General features: G+C 49.2%; 7 protein-coding genes across 7 annotated transcripts; 2 read left to right on the forward strand and 5 right to left on the reverse strand.

Moving 5' to 3' along the window:
* Positions 1-682: 682 nt before the first annotated feature.
* Positions 683-1338, reverse strand: N7520_000429 (uncharacterized protein; the record flags this gene model as incomplete). The annotated part of the gene is made up of 2 exons (XM_057134364.1): positions 683-1128; positions 1185-1338. The coding sequence occupies 2 exons, from the start codon at positions 1336-1338 to the stop codon at positions 683-685; spliced, it is 600 nt and encodes a 199-aa protein (XP_057000300.1).
* Positions 1339-2385: 1047 nt separating this feature from the next.
* N7520_000430 (uncharacterized protein) lies at positions 2386-4163 on the forward strand (the record flags this gene model as incomplete). The annotated part of the gene is made up of 2 exons (XM_057134365.1): positions 2386-3310; positions 3358-4163. 2 exons carry the CDS (start codon positions 2386-2388, stop codon positions 4161-4163), a joined length of 1731 nt encoding a protein of 576 aa, XP_057000301.1.
* A 567-nt stretch (positions 4164-4730) lies between these two features.
* N7520_000431 (uncharacterized protein) lies at positions 4731-4973 on the reverse strand (the record flags this gene model as incomplete). The annotated part of the gene is made up of 1 exon (XM_057134366.1): positions 4731-4973. The coding sequence occupies one exon, from the start codon at positions 4971-4973 to the stop codon at positions 4731-4733; it is 243 nt and encodes an 80-aa protein (XP_057000302.1).
* Positions 4974-5864: 891 nt separating this feature from the next.
* N7520_000432 (putative transmembrane glycoprotein) lies at positions 5865-8690 on the reverse strand (the record flags this gene model as incomplete). Its single annotated transcript, XM_057134367.1, has 1 exon — positions 5865-8690. One exon carries the CDS (start codon positions 8688-8690, stop codon positions 5865-5867), a length of 2826 nt encoding a protein of 941 aa, XP_057000303.1.
* Positions 8691-9221: 531 nt separating this feature from the next.
* Positions 9222-9716, reverse strand: N7520_000433 (GNAT family N-acetyltransferase; the record flags this gene model as incomplete). Its single annotated transcript, XM_057134368.1, has 1 exon — positions 9222-9716. The coding sequence occupies one exon, from the start codon at positions 9714-9716 to the stop codon at positions 9222-9224; it is 495 nt and encodes a 164-aa protein (XP_057000304.1).
* Positions 9717-10584: 868 nt separating this feature from the next.
* N7520_000434 (mitotic-spindle organizing protein 1) lies at positions 10585-10944 on the forward strand (the record flags this gene model as incomplete). The annotated part of the gene is made up of 3 exons (XM_057134369.1): positions 10585-10662; positions 10746-10823; positions 10891-10944. The coding sequence occupies 3 exons, from the start codon at positions 10585-10587 to the stop codon at positions 10942-10944; spliced, it is 210 nt and encodes a 69-aa protein (XP_057000305.1).
* A 375-nt stretch (positions 10945-11319) lies between these two features.
* Positions 11320-12736, reverse strand: N7520_000435 (CUE domain-containing protein; the record flags this gene model as incomplete). The annotated part of the gene is made up of 5 exons (XM_057134370.1): positions 11320-11681; positions 11733-12002; positions 12059-12295; positions 12345-12660; positions 12716-12736. 5 exons carry the CDS (start codon positions 12734-12736, stop codon positions 11320-11322), a joined length of 1206 nt encoding a protein of 401 aa, XP_057000306.1.
* Between the last annotated feature and the right edge of the window lie 150 nt (positions 12737-12886).

The following is a 12886-nucleotide window of genomic DNA, read 5'->3' on the forward strand; positions in this document are numbered from 1 at the left end:
GATAGGAGATTCTTGAGTTTGCCATGATCTAGTTGGGCGTCAGAATGGCGGTCTAATAGCCTAGCTGATAGATCTATTTCGTGAAACGGGAAAAATCGTAGCCCAGACCGTGCATCTGGGATTCTGAGTTAACCGTGGATTCCGAAAAAAAACAAAGAAGGGGGCAATGGAAAAAAATAATTTTGGACAAGATTCGCCAAATAGTCGATATGATTCGATGGGTTTGCGGTTTGCGCGGCATACGATAAAATGTTGCGGCTTATACCGGGATAGACAAACATCATAAATCCAGGATGACCAATATTGTCATGTAACTAGTACTCTAGAATATGAGTCAGCTGGGCTTAATGCGAAAAGATCAAAGTTGAAGAAGAAGGTGAAAACACTTTTTGTTTGGTACTTTTGCCTGTAACCTTCACCATTGACTGAGTACTGGATAGCCTACTTCTCCTACCTTCATGCTCATGGAACTTTGGCCATTATTGCCCTTGTTTGTTGTACGATCCATTATGACAGCCGGTTAGCCAGCAAAAGGATGGAGCGAGGCGCTTGCTGCACAGAGACATTCTTTGCAGGTTAGAAATTCTCAACTCACTCCAAAAGGCTTCACCATTTGAATTTACTAATATCTATAAGTACATGTATGATCGGACAACCAGGTACAGAACACTTTTGCGAGGAATCACGCATTTGACGGCGCAATCGATCTCATTGATAACGAAATAAAATCTCCATCGTCCTCATCCGTGACATTCCACTGCAGGAAATACAGATCTTCATATTCCGTCTTTTTGGCATAGAACAGCGACGTGTACTCGCCGGTCTCAGTCTCAACCAAGAGGAAATGACCATACCAAACAAACTTGTTGGTCACCTGGTGACTATTCCCAGTTGAATTGCTGGTAAAGCCAATCTGGTGATTGCTCGAGCTTGTGGGAATAAAGAGTTCCTGGTCCGAGAATGACTTTGAGGTGCCGTTGCGTGGGTTTCCGACAATGGAACCCCCAGAGGAAGGGGTGACTGCATGAGAACCATATAAATATCCGATGTGATGATGAAAGGGGCTTGCTGACTTACAGGATACTTCAGTGGCATTTGGAGGCGCTTTTTTGCCAATGACTGCATTACCTGCTCGGTTCGAATTAGTTAAGGGCCCAGCTCCTCTTGATTCCTTTGTAGCTTACCTTCGCTATAGTACAGTGTCAATCCACCAACTCCCTCACCATAACCATACAGACAATATGCCTCAGAAGGTGAAGACCGAGATTCAACTGCTAACGCCGAGGCCGAGGCCAAGGCGCCCAAGGTGAGGAACGAAAGAATTGATGCTGCGCGCATTGTGTTTGGTGAAATCAGTGAAACGAATGGATAGAAGGTAAATTTTATGAAAGCGACCTTAAGACAGGTGAAGAACATGCGCGTACAATTACATTTCTTGGTTTCTCCGAATTGACTTTCCTACTTACGCGGCTCCATGCGGGAAGCCAACCCCACCAGTTACCATCCCTTGGTTCGAACATTATGGATTATTATTGTATAAAAATAGCGATCGTACAAACTAATGTGATACCCCCACTAGATTGCTGATCATCACTGGTTGGGGATGCTAGGGAGAGATGGTTTGCTATGATTTACGATGGCTTGCGTGGAGGTATGACGATGAGTGGATCTTTGGTGAGGTATACCAATCGAGTTTTGCGCTCTGGGGCTACGCGTTCGGCATTCGGCATACATCTTGGGGCTTTTTGAACCTTGAATTTTGAAACAATCCAAGGCCCGATCCGGGTTCATATGCAGTACAACTCAACTCGCGTGGTCTCTTACGGAAATATACATGTGCATACTACAATGAACCGACAGCTATACTCTCCACCGCGCGTTTGCTTCTCCTTCAGGCAGTGTAGGGCTAACATCAAAATCAGGTCAATACTCGGAGCTCGGAACGATTGGCCATTTCATGCCATATTGGTTCCATATACTGCGATTTCCTCCACCTGTTCCTCCACCTGTGAATGCCTTGATGTTAGTAATGCTACGCTTGCCAAGGAAACAGACTTCTAAAGTGGAGCGCTATGGCCGCGTAACTCGACAGTATAACCCACTTCTGACACTGCTTTGAACGCAATGGGGCTCGGTGCATCACAACTTGCAGCCTTCCAAGGCTGATATCAACTATGCCTTGGATTTTTATGAACCAATGCACGGCAAGTGCGCCTGTTATTTAGTTCACCCTATCACTCTTAAATCAATCGTTTTCCCAAATCCTTTTTGATGGCTTTCGTTACCTATTAAATTTCGCTTCTCTCGCTTCGTCGATATAACCGACGTGCCATTCGTTACTTTATTCTATATTATTATTTTTCCTGACTGGGAGTGTGTCGCAGAATGAGACTCAACTCTGTTGTTTCGCTCTTTGGGGCTATTGCTACAGTAGTGTCTGCAGCAAGTCTTCATCGTCGGTCAAGTTTGACATCCCGATCTCTTTCTGCTTCATCCGCTTGCAGTGGAAATACTGCTAGTACTCGCAATGAGTGGTGTCAATATGATATAAACACCGACTACACAACAGTCGTGCCCGAAACCAATGTCACTCGTGAATACTATTTCAATCTGGAAAAAGTGACAGTGTCTCCCGATGGACGCTCCCGCATGGGACTAGCCATCAATGGCTCTATTCCTGGACCGACTATTGAGGCGAACTGGGGTGACTGGGTTGTGGTACACTTGACCAACAGTCTACCTGCTGACGTGGACAACGGTACGAGCATTCACTTCCACGGAATTCGACAACTGTACACAAACCAAAATGACGGTGTCGTCTCGATCACTCAGTGCCCTACTGCTCCCAACAAGACCATCACCTACAGGTGGCGGGCTATGCAGTACGGCACGACATGGTATCACTCTCATATCGGTCTGCAGGCCTGGGAGGGACTCTTTGGAGGAATTGTGATTCAGGGCCCTGCCAGCTCTAACTATGATGAAGATAAGGGAGTGATCATAATGAACGACTGGGATATCAACACCGTTGATGAACTGTTTGGCACAGCCCAGGTGGACGGTCCTCCAACATTCGACAATGCCCTCATCAACGGCACAAATGTCTTCGGGTCAGACGGATATGCCAACCAGACCGGAACCCGGTTCAACACTTCTTTCACAGAGGGAACTTCCTACCGACTTCGCCTTGTGAACGCAGCCTGTGACACCCACTTCAAATTCATGATCGACAACCACACCATGACGGTGATCGCCAACGATCTCGTCCCAATCACCCCCTACGAGACCAATGTTCTCAACATCGGAATGGGTAAGATCACACAATTCCACCCACAAACCAGCTACTGACTCTCCCAGGCCAACGCTACGACGTGATCGTAACAGCCAATCAAGCCTCCGTAGCCAAAAACTTCTGGCTCCGTGCAATCCCCCAAACAGCCTGTTCCGAGAACCTCTCCCCCCAAAACATTAAAGGAATTGTGTACTACGGAGACTCACCCTCCACACCAACAACAACAGAATACGACTACACAGACAGCTGCGACGACGAAGCAATGTCCGACCTCACCCCCATAATCTCCGAAACCATCTCAACAACACCCTACTACAACGAATCCGAGCCCGTCTCCCTAGCCAAAAATGGCGGAAATCTCTACCGCTGGAAACTCAACTCCACATCCATGCACGTCGACTGGACAGACCCGACCCTCCTCGAAGTCTACCGCGACCACCACTCCTGGGCAAACAGCAGCGGAGTCATCGAGCTCCCCCGCAAAAACGAATGGGTGTACGTCGTTATTGAAACCAGTCTCTCAGTCCCACACCCCATTCATCTACACGGTCACGATTTCTACGTTATGGCGCAAGGCACCGGAACATATGATGGTGAAGTTACTTCTTTGGCGAGTCCCCCGAAGCGGGATACGGCTATGTTGCCGGCAGATGGACATCTGGTTATTGCGTTCAAGACTGATAACCCCGGTGCATGGTTGATGCATTGCCATATTGGGTGGCATACTGAGGAGGGCTTTGCGATTCAGTTCGTTGAGCGGTATGATGAGATCAGGAAATTGATCAATTATGCCGATTTGAAGAAGAATTGCGATAGCTGGGACTCTTATCAGACCCTGCGCAGTGTGAAGGAGGATGACTCGGGAATTTAAGCTCAAATTTGGGTATTTCCTTCAATTCATAGCAAAAACGGGTTGGAAGCCTCTCGTGGCATATTCGTGTATATACTGCATATCTACTAATAATCTTGTTTATTTCTCCTGTGAAATTCATTGATTACATGTCTGCTATTTGTTTTCACTTGCACAACTTGGGTAGCAACTGGTACATGTATGCAGGGCATACATACCCCTGATCTTCCGACGGGAAGCTTTTCTATTGTTGCATTTTGAGGCACCTGCATCTGAATTACTGGTAGCAAAACATTATTTTATTTCTGTGACTGGAGTCTAGATACAGTATTGCTTTTAAAAAAGAGAATGCCCACATAACCACATGCAACCAGATAGCCTCTGCCAAGCCCATAGATCTTTTCCAACTGTGTGAATGATAGAACAAACGAAATTCGCCATTCAAATATCATAGACAAATTCATCGTGCCAATCAACCGATAAGCATCAAATCGGATAAAGCGTACATTGCATGTTTCGAGGGAATTGAATGCAACAAGCAATAATCGAAAAAAAAAAAACCAAAAGACGAGCTATCCAATCCTCCATTTAAGACTGGCCCTTGCAGGCAGCATTATCAGCAGCACACTGAGCCATGTTGGCTTCGGGAGCGGTGCGGCAGTCGTCGTAAGCTGTCGCGCAGCAGCTGAGGTGGTCGGAGACACAAGTGGACATGTTGGCGTCAGCAGCGATACGACATGTGTTGTACTGAGTCTGGCACTCGGCGTTGGTCTTGGCCAGGGCACCAGTGGCCAAGGCCAGGACGGCGAAGAAGATGTTGACGCGGACCATTTTGGAGCTTGGTTTTGGGAGGGTAGACTTGATTGAATTGAGGCTTTTTTGAATGATCTCCGTAGCACCAGGATACTAACATGCTTTAATAGCTACGTCGAAACGTGCCTAAAAATAAAGGAATACTGTTTCGGATGCCAGTAATCGGGCTTTTCCGTCGGTCAAAGAGCATACGGCTTGTTGGGGCAGATCTTCTGAAACATGCCCACTCTATAATGTCTTGGACTTAGTTGAAAAGGAGGTCTTGGTGACCCCAGAATGATCTGAATAGGGCGTTTGCCGTTGCGGATCTTGAGTGGGTTGAGACATGTCTAAGAGAAGAGGCCCACACGGGATGTCGAGTGTCCGTATAATTCTGACCATGACTATAGGGAACTAGCTTGAATGTTGATTTAACCACAGGAAGCTGGAAAAATTTAGTACATAAGGTGCATCTCCAATCGCAGCGACATGATCAAATTCAAAATGTTGGCTAGGAAGATAATGGTCATGATAAGACGCATTAAGTGGACATGAAGTATTCAGTATCCATAGATCTTCTTCTGCGCGTGTCTAGTATGGATGATCAGCAACTCAAAAGGGGCTACTGGGGGGCCAGTATCCAATAGTTAGCTTTAAGAACTCCACCTTCGCACCTTTTGGCTAGATGACCGAGGCTCGAAATAGGTGAAGAGGAAGAAAACTTTTCCAAGTGGAACTCTAGGTAAAGACAGCCCGGAAATCCATACCAGTGAATCCCAATCAAAAGAAAATGATACTTTATTCACTAACTAAAAAGCTCAATCATCAGAACCCGATTGGATATCATGTTTCGCCATGCCCAAAAACTCCAATTATAAAAACATCCCTGCTACAAGCAAAAATCCCCAAAGCGTTGTCAATCAAACCAAATCAAACAAATGCTAGTTCACCGCTACTGGCAACAGGAAGCCCGCGACTACTCAAGTCGCGAATCGGCGGTGATGGATCCAAGTGCGGTTTCAAAAAAGGATTATTGGAGGACTTATGTGGGCTTGCCTTCCGAGACAAGTGTTCTTCAAGGTCAGAGGCTATAGAGGAACTGAACGGCATGGCGGATTGTCCTTCGGGATGAGCTGTAGGCTTGAGGTGGGCAGACTCTCGACGCCGACTACTCAAACTGGTTTCGCTCCAGAATCGTGGAAGTGGTGATATGACACCCCGGTAATCTTGCGCCAGGCTAAGCTGGCTCTGACTCTTGCCACCTCCTTCAGCCAATGGGAACAGGGTGTGTGGAGGCTGGAGGGGTTGGTACTGTGAAATGCGGTTCTCGTCGCCGTATTCGGAAACAGAGAGTGCAGTCGACTGTGGTCGTTCGCGAATGGATTGTCGGAATTCATCGGTGAACGTTGATACGGAGACGGTGTCTGCTCGACTTCGGATGCTGCGGGCTCGCTCTAGCGCGCGTAGACCGGATGATGTGCGACGACTGATCTGGGCGGAAAATAACGGGTTGGCGGAGTTGCGGTTCTTTGCCCGGCTGTGTACGAATGCTTCCAAAGAATCTGCTTCCGAGATGGTTGATTCATCAGGCTCCACTGCGCGCAGGGTAACTCTTTTGTAGTTGTAATTGTAGTTCTCTGGGATACTCGATGCTATGCTGTTTCTCACTCGAGCGGCGGCAGGGGGGCGGGGGAATAGTGGTGCCATGTTCATCATGCTGCTCTCGTCACTCATCAAGGAGGCCCTTGTTCCCTGCCATGACATGTGCACAAGACCATGTCCTGGAGGGCCAAATCCTCCAGCACCATGACCAGCGCCGCTGAATCGTACCGGTAATCCGGAGGCAACAGATGAGATCCCACTTGACCTCTTGGAGTATCGTTTGGAACGAGATGACTGCATAGACTCGCGCTTCATGGCTCGGGGCTGAATAGCCTTCAGCGGCTCACGGCGCGAGCGGTTTGTTGATCGGCGACGACGCACAGGAGGGCTTTTCGTAAATGACATGCGCTTGTTTTGTTTCCTGGTGGGAGACTCAGAAATTGACTTGTCTTCTTCAATGATCGAATCTCGGAGGGGAACAAAGGCGCTCCGTTTTGGAGAGCGAGGGGGCGGGTTAGGTGTAGGAATAGCATCCATTGAGTCTTCGGGTTTATCAAATGATGTCACGTTCCACGCAGGTCCAAGTTCCAATTTGGGAAGATCAGAGGCAGGGGAGAGTGTACTCCTCCAACCATCAGACTCATCTTGCGAAACTCTTTCGACAGCTCCGGGCTGACAATTGGGCATGTCAGGCCTTACAGGTCGTGGCGGGGGTGGCTTGGCTGGAAATTGGCCATCTTCTTCTTCCTCCATCTTGGGTGATGTTCTTCGGCGACGCCAACAACAGAAGAGGATAGCCAGGCTCATGACCACCACAACGGGAATAACCACAGATATGGCGATCACTCCGGCCTTCTGGTGAGAGGGAGTGGACTGATCTGAAAATGGATCCCCGGAGCTCGAATGAGTATCTGCTGGCTCGAGGATATCAAGCTCAAAATCTTGCGCATCTTTAGTATCTCCCTGGTGGGCCTTTAAAGCCATGCTGAACTTTTGCGGTTTGGCATCTGATGGGACATGGCCGTAAAGCGTTTTGTTATCGGGGAAATATGTGAGCCATGACGATAATTCATCGGGGAGATCAACATCAAGTTCCACAGAATCGTCAGTGATGGTCGACTGGTTGAACACAAATGTGAAGTCTTCACCGATAGTTGCTTCACAGCCATCAACAGTATCAAGAAGAAGCTTCAAAAAGTCCAACCGCACCATGATCGCCGCCTGATCTGAGTAGGCATCGGTGACTGTGATAGTGATGTTTTGATTGACGGCATCCTTTGGGGGCGTTCCGCTCAGGGCAATCGAATTGTTGTCCATTGACAACCAATCAGGTAGATCGGCGCTGACATTGGCCAGATCCTTGCTAGAGATTGGCGAGCCATCCACCGAAAGCAGATTTTGGAAATCGGGGGTGGTAAATTGTTCGCCTCTGGTGAGGTTGAAAACCTGGGCAGTTTCGTTGAATGCAAGTATATGAGGACCGATCACAAGCTGGAACGTCTGGTTCGCGGCGCTATAGCCAACCACATCGGAAGCAATGAGCTGGAAAGTGAAAGTTTCAGGTTCGGCACCTGGAAAGGCGGGGGTGTTGCCGACAAATTTGAGGGATTCAGCATCAAAGGAGATCCATGATGGCAATGGGGCGTTGTTTGGCGACGTTCCATAGTATATTGTGGAAGGGTGCGTATTGTGGAACGTGGACGGATCGAACTCGATAGCGAATGGGCGACCAGGGTGTATGAAAAGTGTTGCTGGATATGAAACAGGGCCGAGAGGCTCTAATTGTTGGAGGAGAGGCGTGCCTTTGGTTGGACCTTCATCTGCGGTTACAATAAGGGTGACGTCCATGCTATCGGACTCTGCTCCATTCGAGGCAACCAGCTTGAATTCCTTTGCTCCCGTGTCATCCGATCCTGGTGTGCCAGAGAGTATGCGACTGCCATTTTCCACTGAAAGCCATGATGGAGCGTCCGAAAGCGAATATTTGGTGTCCGAGTCTGAGTTGGCGAAAGTGCTGCTGGCGAACACCCAGCGAAATGGTTGCGAGACTCGCGCGACTGGAGGCAACTGGGCATTGATGGGATAGTTAGCAGTAGGTGCGATGGCATTTACTGCCGCCAAAAAGGCCAGGACGATGATGAAGAAAGGTGTCATGCCCGGTCGAGATGCCCGAAGCAAGCCGGGGGACTATGAATAGACTTGAGATACACAGCGAGCACGATCAAGGACAAAATTCACCATCTACACAGCGAAAGAAGCACTCAGGTAGCAAATAGGTAGTACGGAGGATGTGAAAGGAGATAGTAGCCGAAGATGAGAGAAAACGCCTACATGATCTCTCGGAAGGATACCAACTCCCTCTCGTGCCAAAGGGACTGAGAGGGGGCCATTCAAGGCGTGCCCTTCAATAAAAGCCATACCTGGATATGCTCGACGTCACCGAAGTATGCAGCAGAGTGCAGAGTGACAGCCGGGAATGGGGGAAGCGCGTCGGGCTCGGGGCTCACGTTTCAAGCTGCAAGGGATGGCTCATTCACCAACCAAGGCGCGCAGGGCCCAACCACTCCCATGATTTCTTACCCCTCGTCACATTTCCAAAGGGCCGAAAAGGCAAGGAATCGAACGTCCGCTCAAGATAGAAGCCCCAGGATGTGCTGCCGAACTTCGGATAGCTGCAGGTGGCTTTCATCCATCACGTTCCAAGTCCAGGACCAGTCGAATACCTGTCCGTCCAGGGGCGTAATAGTCAGGGATCTCCTCCTGCTCCTTGAATCCACATCTACTATACAGTGCCCGGGCAGGCTCCCTGGCCTTGTCTACCCACAGCTGGATGTACTGGCAGCCCTCCTTCCGTAGGCGTTCCTGAATGTAGGACATAAGTTGCTGGCCGACACCCTGGCGCCGGCAAGCTTCTATCACACAGACCTTGTGAAGGAGAGCGACACCCTTTTGGCGCACGTACACCGCATAGGCGATGAGCTCCGGCCGAGTGCCCTCCCTGGTTTGGGTCGCATACAGGACTCGCGTGTTGGGCTTCTTTCTCCACAGCTCCTCTCCAAAGCCGAACGCCTCATTGGTTGGGAATGTCTTTTTTTCGATGCGTGTTATCTGGGCAAGAATCTCTAGTGCTTCGTTCCTCTTCAAGGAATGAATGTCCGATAGGGTGATTGGTGGTGGCATTCTTGATCGCGCCGTTAAGATCTCAGCTCATTCCAACATGTCAAAGCTTTGATTGGAACGGTGTCAGACGCGCCGCAGCCAGAAATTTAACGTGACGGTGATATTTAGAGAATAAATTCCCAGGCTTGATAGAGGCGCAGTGAACGTGCCACTCATGGTGGTGATGCAGGATTTGTTTGGCCCACCGCTGGTGCCTCAGGCAGAACATTAGTCCCTATCGTGCGAAGAATCGATTCTGTCGCTATGAAAGAAAATAAGTAGAATAAAGGTAGGAAAGAGCAGAAGCTCTATCCACTACAGCATAAGCTTACTTCGTCAGTGATTCTTCAAAGAAGACCTCGATCCTAAAAGCACCAGATATCGTCAGGTAAACATTTTTGGCTTGAACTATACCATTGTTGCCTTCGAACTTTTCATCCCAAAGCACTATGTGCCTATGTATCTATGTCTGTTTATCTAAAAGCGCTCAATAACCACTCTAGTCGGGTGTTCCTGCTCATCCTCCCCTAAGTCCCCCCATTATGCACGCATTCACAAATAACCCAGCTGCCTCAACATCCGGTTTCCTGGGCGCCTTAATGAACTCTACTAAAACACAACGAAGATTCCAAACTCCTCCCCCCGACAGAGAAACTGCCCTAAAATGCCTGTGGTAACCCATTACATCGACATCATTTGCGATGGTGTTCGTCGTGTTTACACAGGGAGAGACTTGGTTGATCCATGATGTTCCTATGCCGATTGATGTTCAGCCTGGCGGACTTCCGTCCAAAATCCCCACCAAAACCTGGAAACCTACAAAGCACTTCCCGGTATCAACATCAACCCCTTCGCGTCTCCAGAGGCGTGCAAGCGCGATAAAAACAAGATGCCAACAGACGCTGATAATAAGCGCCAAGCTGCGCGCGATGTGATTGATATTTTAGAGGATATCTCCAAGATCTTGGTGAGTAGCCTAGTCCACCGCACTGGGGTTACTCCATCATTGCTGGCTTTGGAGACATGTGAATAGTAACTAATAAACTCTAGAACACCAACTTAACTCGCACGGAACTATCTCTATGCGTCTCCCTGATTGAGAATGGCGTCAATCCTGATGCTCTTGCGGTACGACACCTCAATCCGAGAATTGCAGATTAATGATTAGTGTATCATCCTAACTTTTTCCTTGTAGGCTGTGGTGAAGGACCTGCGCAAGGAGTCGGCGACTGTCAATCGCGGCCAGTAGCGCTCTGGGTTTGCTTTGTACGACTGGCACTGTTCAGCTTTTGTTGTCTAAGGACAACAATGTTCTGGAATAATTGTTTGGCCTTGGTTTACGGCGTTGAATGGTATACTTGACCTGACCTGAAAGATACCCTTTTGTTTCATGTTGTCCAAATAATGGAGATCAAAACTCAGAATTGATTAAATGCCATTAAGGCTACTGTCTCGTTATCATAAAGCTAGAACTTGTAATCTCTTCCGAGGTGGTAGTAACTCGAGTCTGTCGGATGCGATGCGCAGAATGGATGTCAAGAATGGCTCAGGAACTCGCAAGTAATGAAAATAAAATCAGGGCCAGTGTGGGCAATATTCAAAAGCAGTAATAGATGGGGGACGACTACTTCGATTCCTCCGTCTTGCTGTTCTTATCCTTGGAGTCCATCTCACCGGACATTGCCTCAGCTGTGGCCTGCTTGAGCTGTTCACTCTCCGGTACGGTGGTCTGTTCTTTGGGCTTTGTTTCCTTCTCATCGTCGCTATCTCCGAGGCTGAATGGATCATTCTCTGCCACTGGTGAAGGGTCAACGGTCGCCAAAGGCTGCCACTTGCTGGACTTGCTACCGCTCTGGGTATTGCGTCCAGTGTCAATCTCGGCAGGTGGTCCATCCTGGAAAGACACCTTGCGACGATCAGGTGATGGTGATGATGTTTTCTTGAGGTTCGGATTGCCCACAGGGCGGGGCGGACGAGGCGGGGGAGCTGACAAGATATTAGAACCGAAGAAACACTGCCCAAATTAAGGGTACAAACCGTCCGAATCTCTTAGCTCGAGAGCCGAGAAGTCATCCCCGAACAGCTGGGGGTCTGCATCATAACGCTCTCGATCTCCACTGCGACGGGCCATGTCACCACTCCGTCGCGGACGCCCATACGGCGCAGGCTGCTCCCGAGACTGGCTGGGTTCCTCGTCCAAATCATCTCCGTCAAGTCTCTTCTTGAAGCTTGTAACCCATGAATTGACCTTCGACTGTGTTTCCAAGAAACCCTTGCGCAGATTATCACGAATCACCGGCAAGTCATCTGCGAATCGTCCCAGTCAGCCCTTGTATAAACGGAACCCGACCAAGGGGTATTACCATCAAAAAAGCTGTATTCCTTCTCTTCCGAGTCCTCACTTCCTCGTGGTTGGTGATACCGGGGGTCATTTTGCCATCCCGGATCCTGTCTCCGACGTCCGGAGTTATAATGATCGGCTAGTTGGCGTGCATACTGTTCGTCGGCTTCTAATTGGCTTCGGCCAGTAGAGGTGGCGGTAGGGCGAGGGGGCTTCGGGGGAGGAGCCATATCCTCCTGCGCAGTGGGATCCGTCATGCCTGTCTAGTTCAGTTTACTGTTATTCACCCCATGAGATCCCCTACGAACCAAGAAGCGCATTGAATGCTCGTTCGACATTCCAATTGCTCGCAGTCAAAACAGCCCTGACCACATTGGCTTCGATTGTCGGGAAAGCTTCCTTGAGCGTGTTCTCTGCATGTTGTTTCGGGCTCATCGGCCGGGGCGGCTTCGGCGGGGCAGCGGGGAGAGTTTCAGTAGCGGTCTGTTGAGAAGGGGGGTTGTTGACCGTAGTCACACCAGACTCCTGAGGCTCATCATCAAAGTCAAGCGGTCGCGCAGTGGTAGGCGACTCGGCCCGGGGGCTGTTGAGTGCAGGCACAGCCGCGGGTTTGCTGGGAGTGGACTGCGAATTCAAGTAAGCTTCCGGTTCAAGGCTGCAGGTCAGAATGGCCACATACAGTCTTCTCCTCTTCAGACATTCTGGGTGGTATCTGTATATTCGGATGGAAAGATGAAACTGGGCGATTACAGACTGGAGGAAAAGAAAAGTGTTGCCTGTAGGAAGCACAGAAGGACAAGGCGCAGGCAGCACATAAATTGGGGAAGCTCTAAACAAGTGACGTGGTGCA

This window comes from Penicillium odoratum (genome assembly GCF_028828045.1).
Source record: "Penicillium odoratum strain IBT 22623 chromosome Unknown utg000001l_segment0_segment0, whole genome shotgun sequence".
Lineage (NCBI taxonomy): Eukaryota > Fungi > Ascomycota > Eurotiomycetes > Eurotiales > Aspergillaceae > Penicillium > Penicillium odoratum.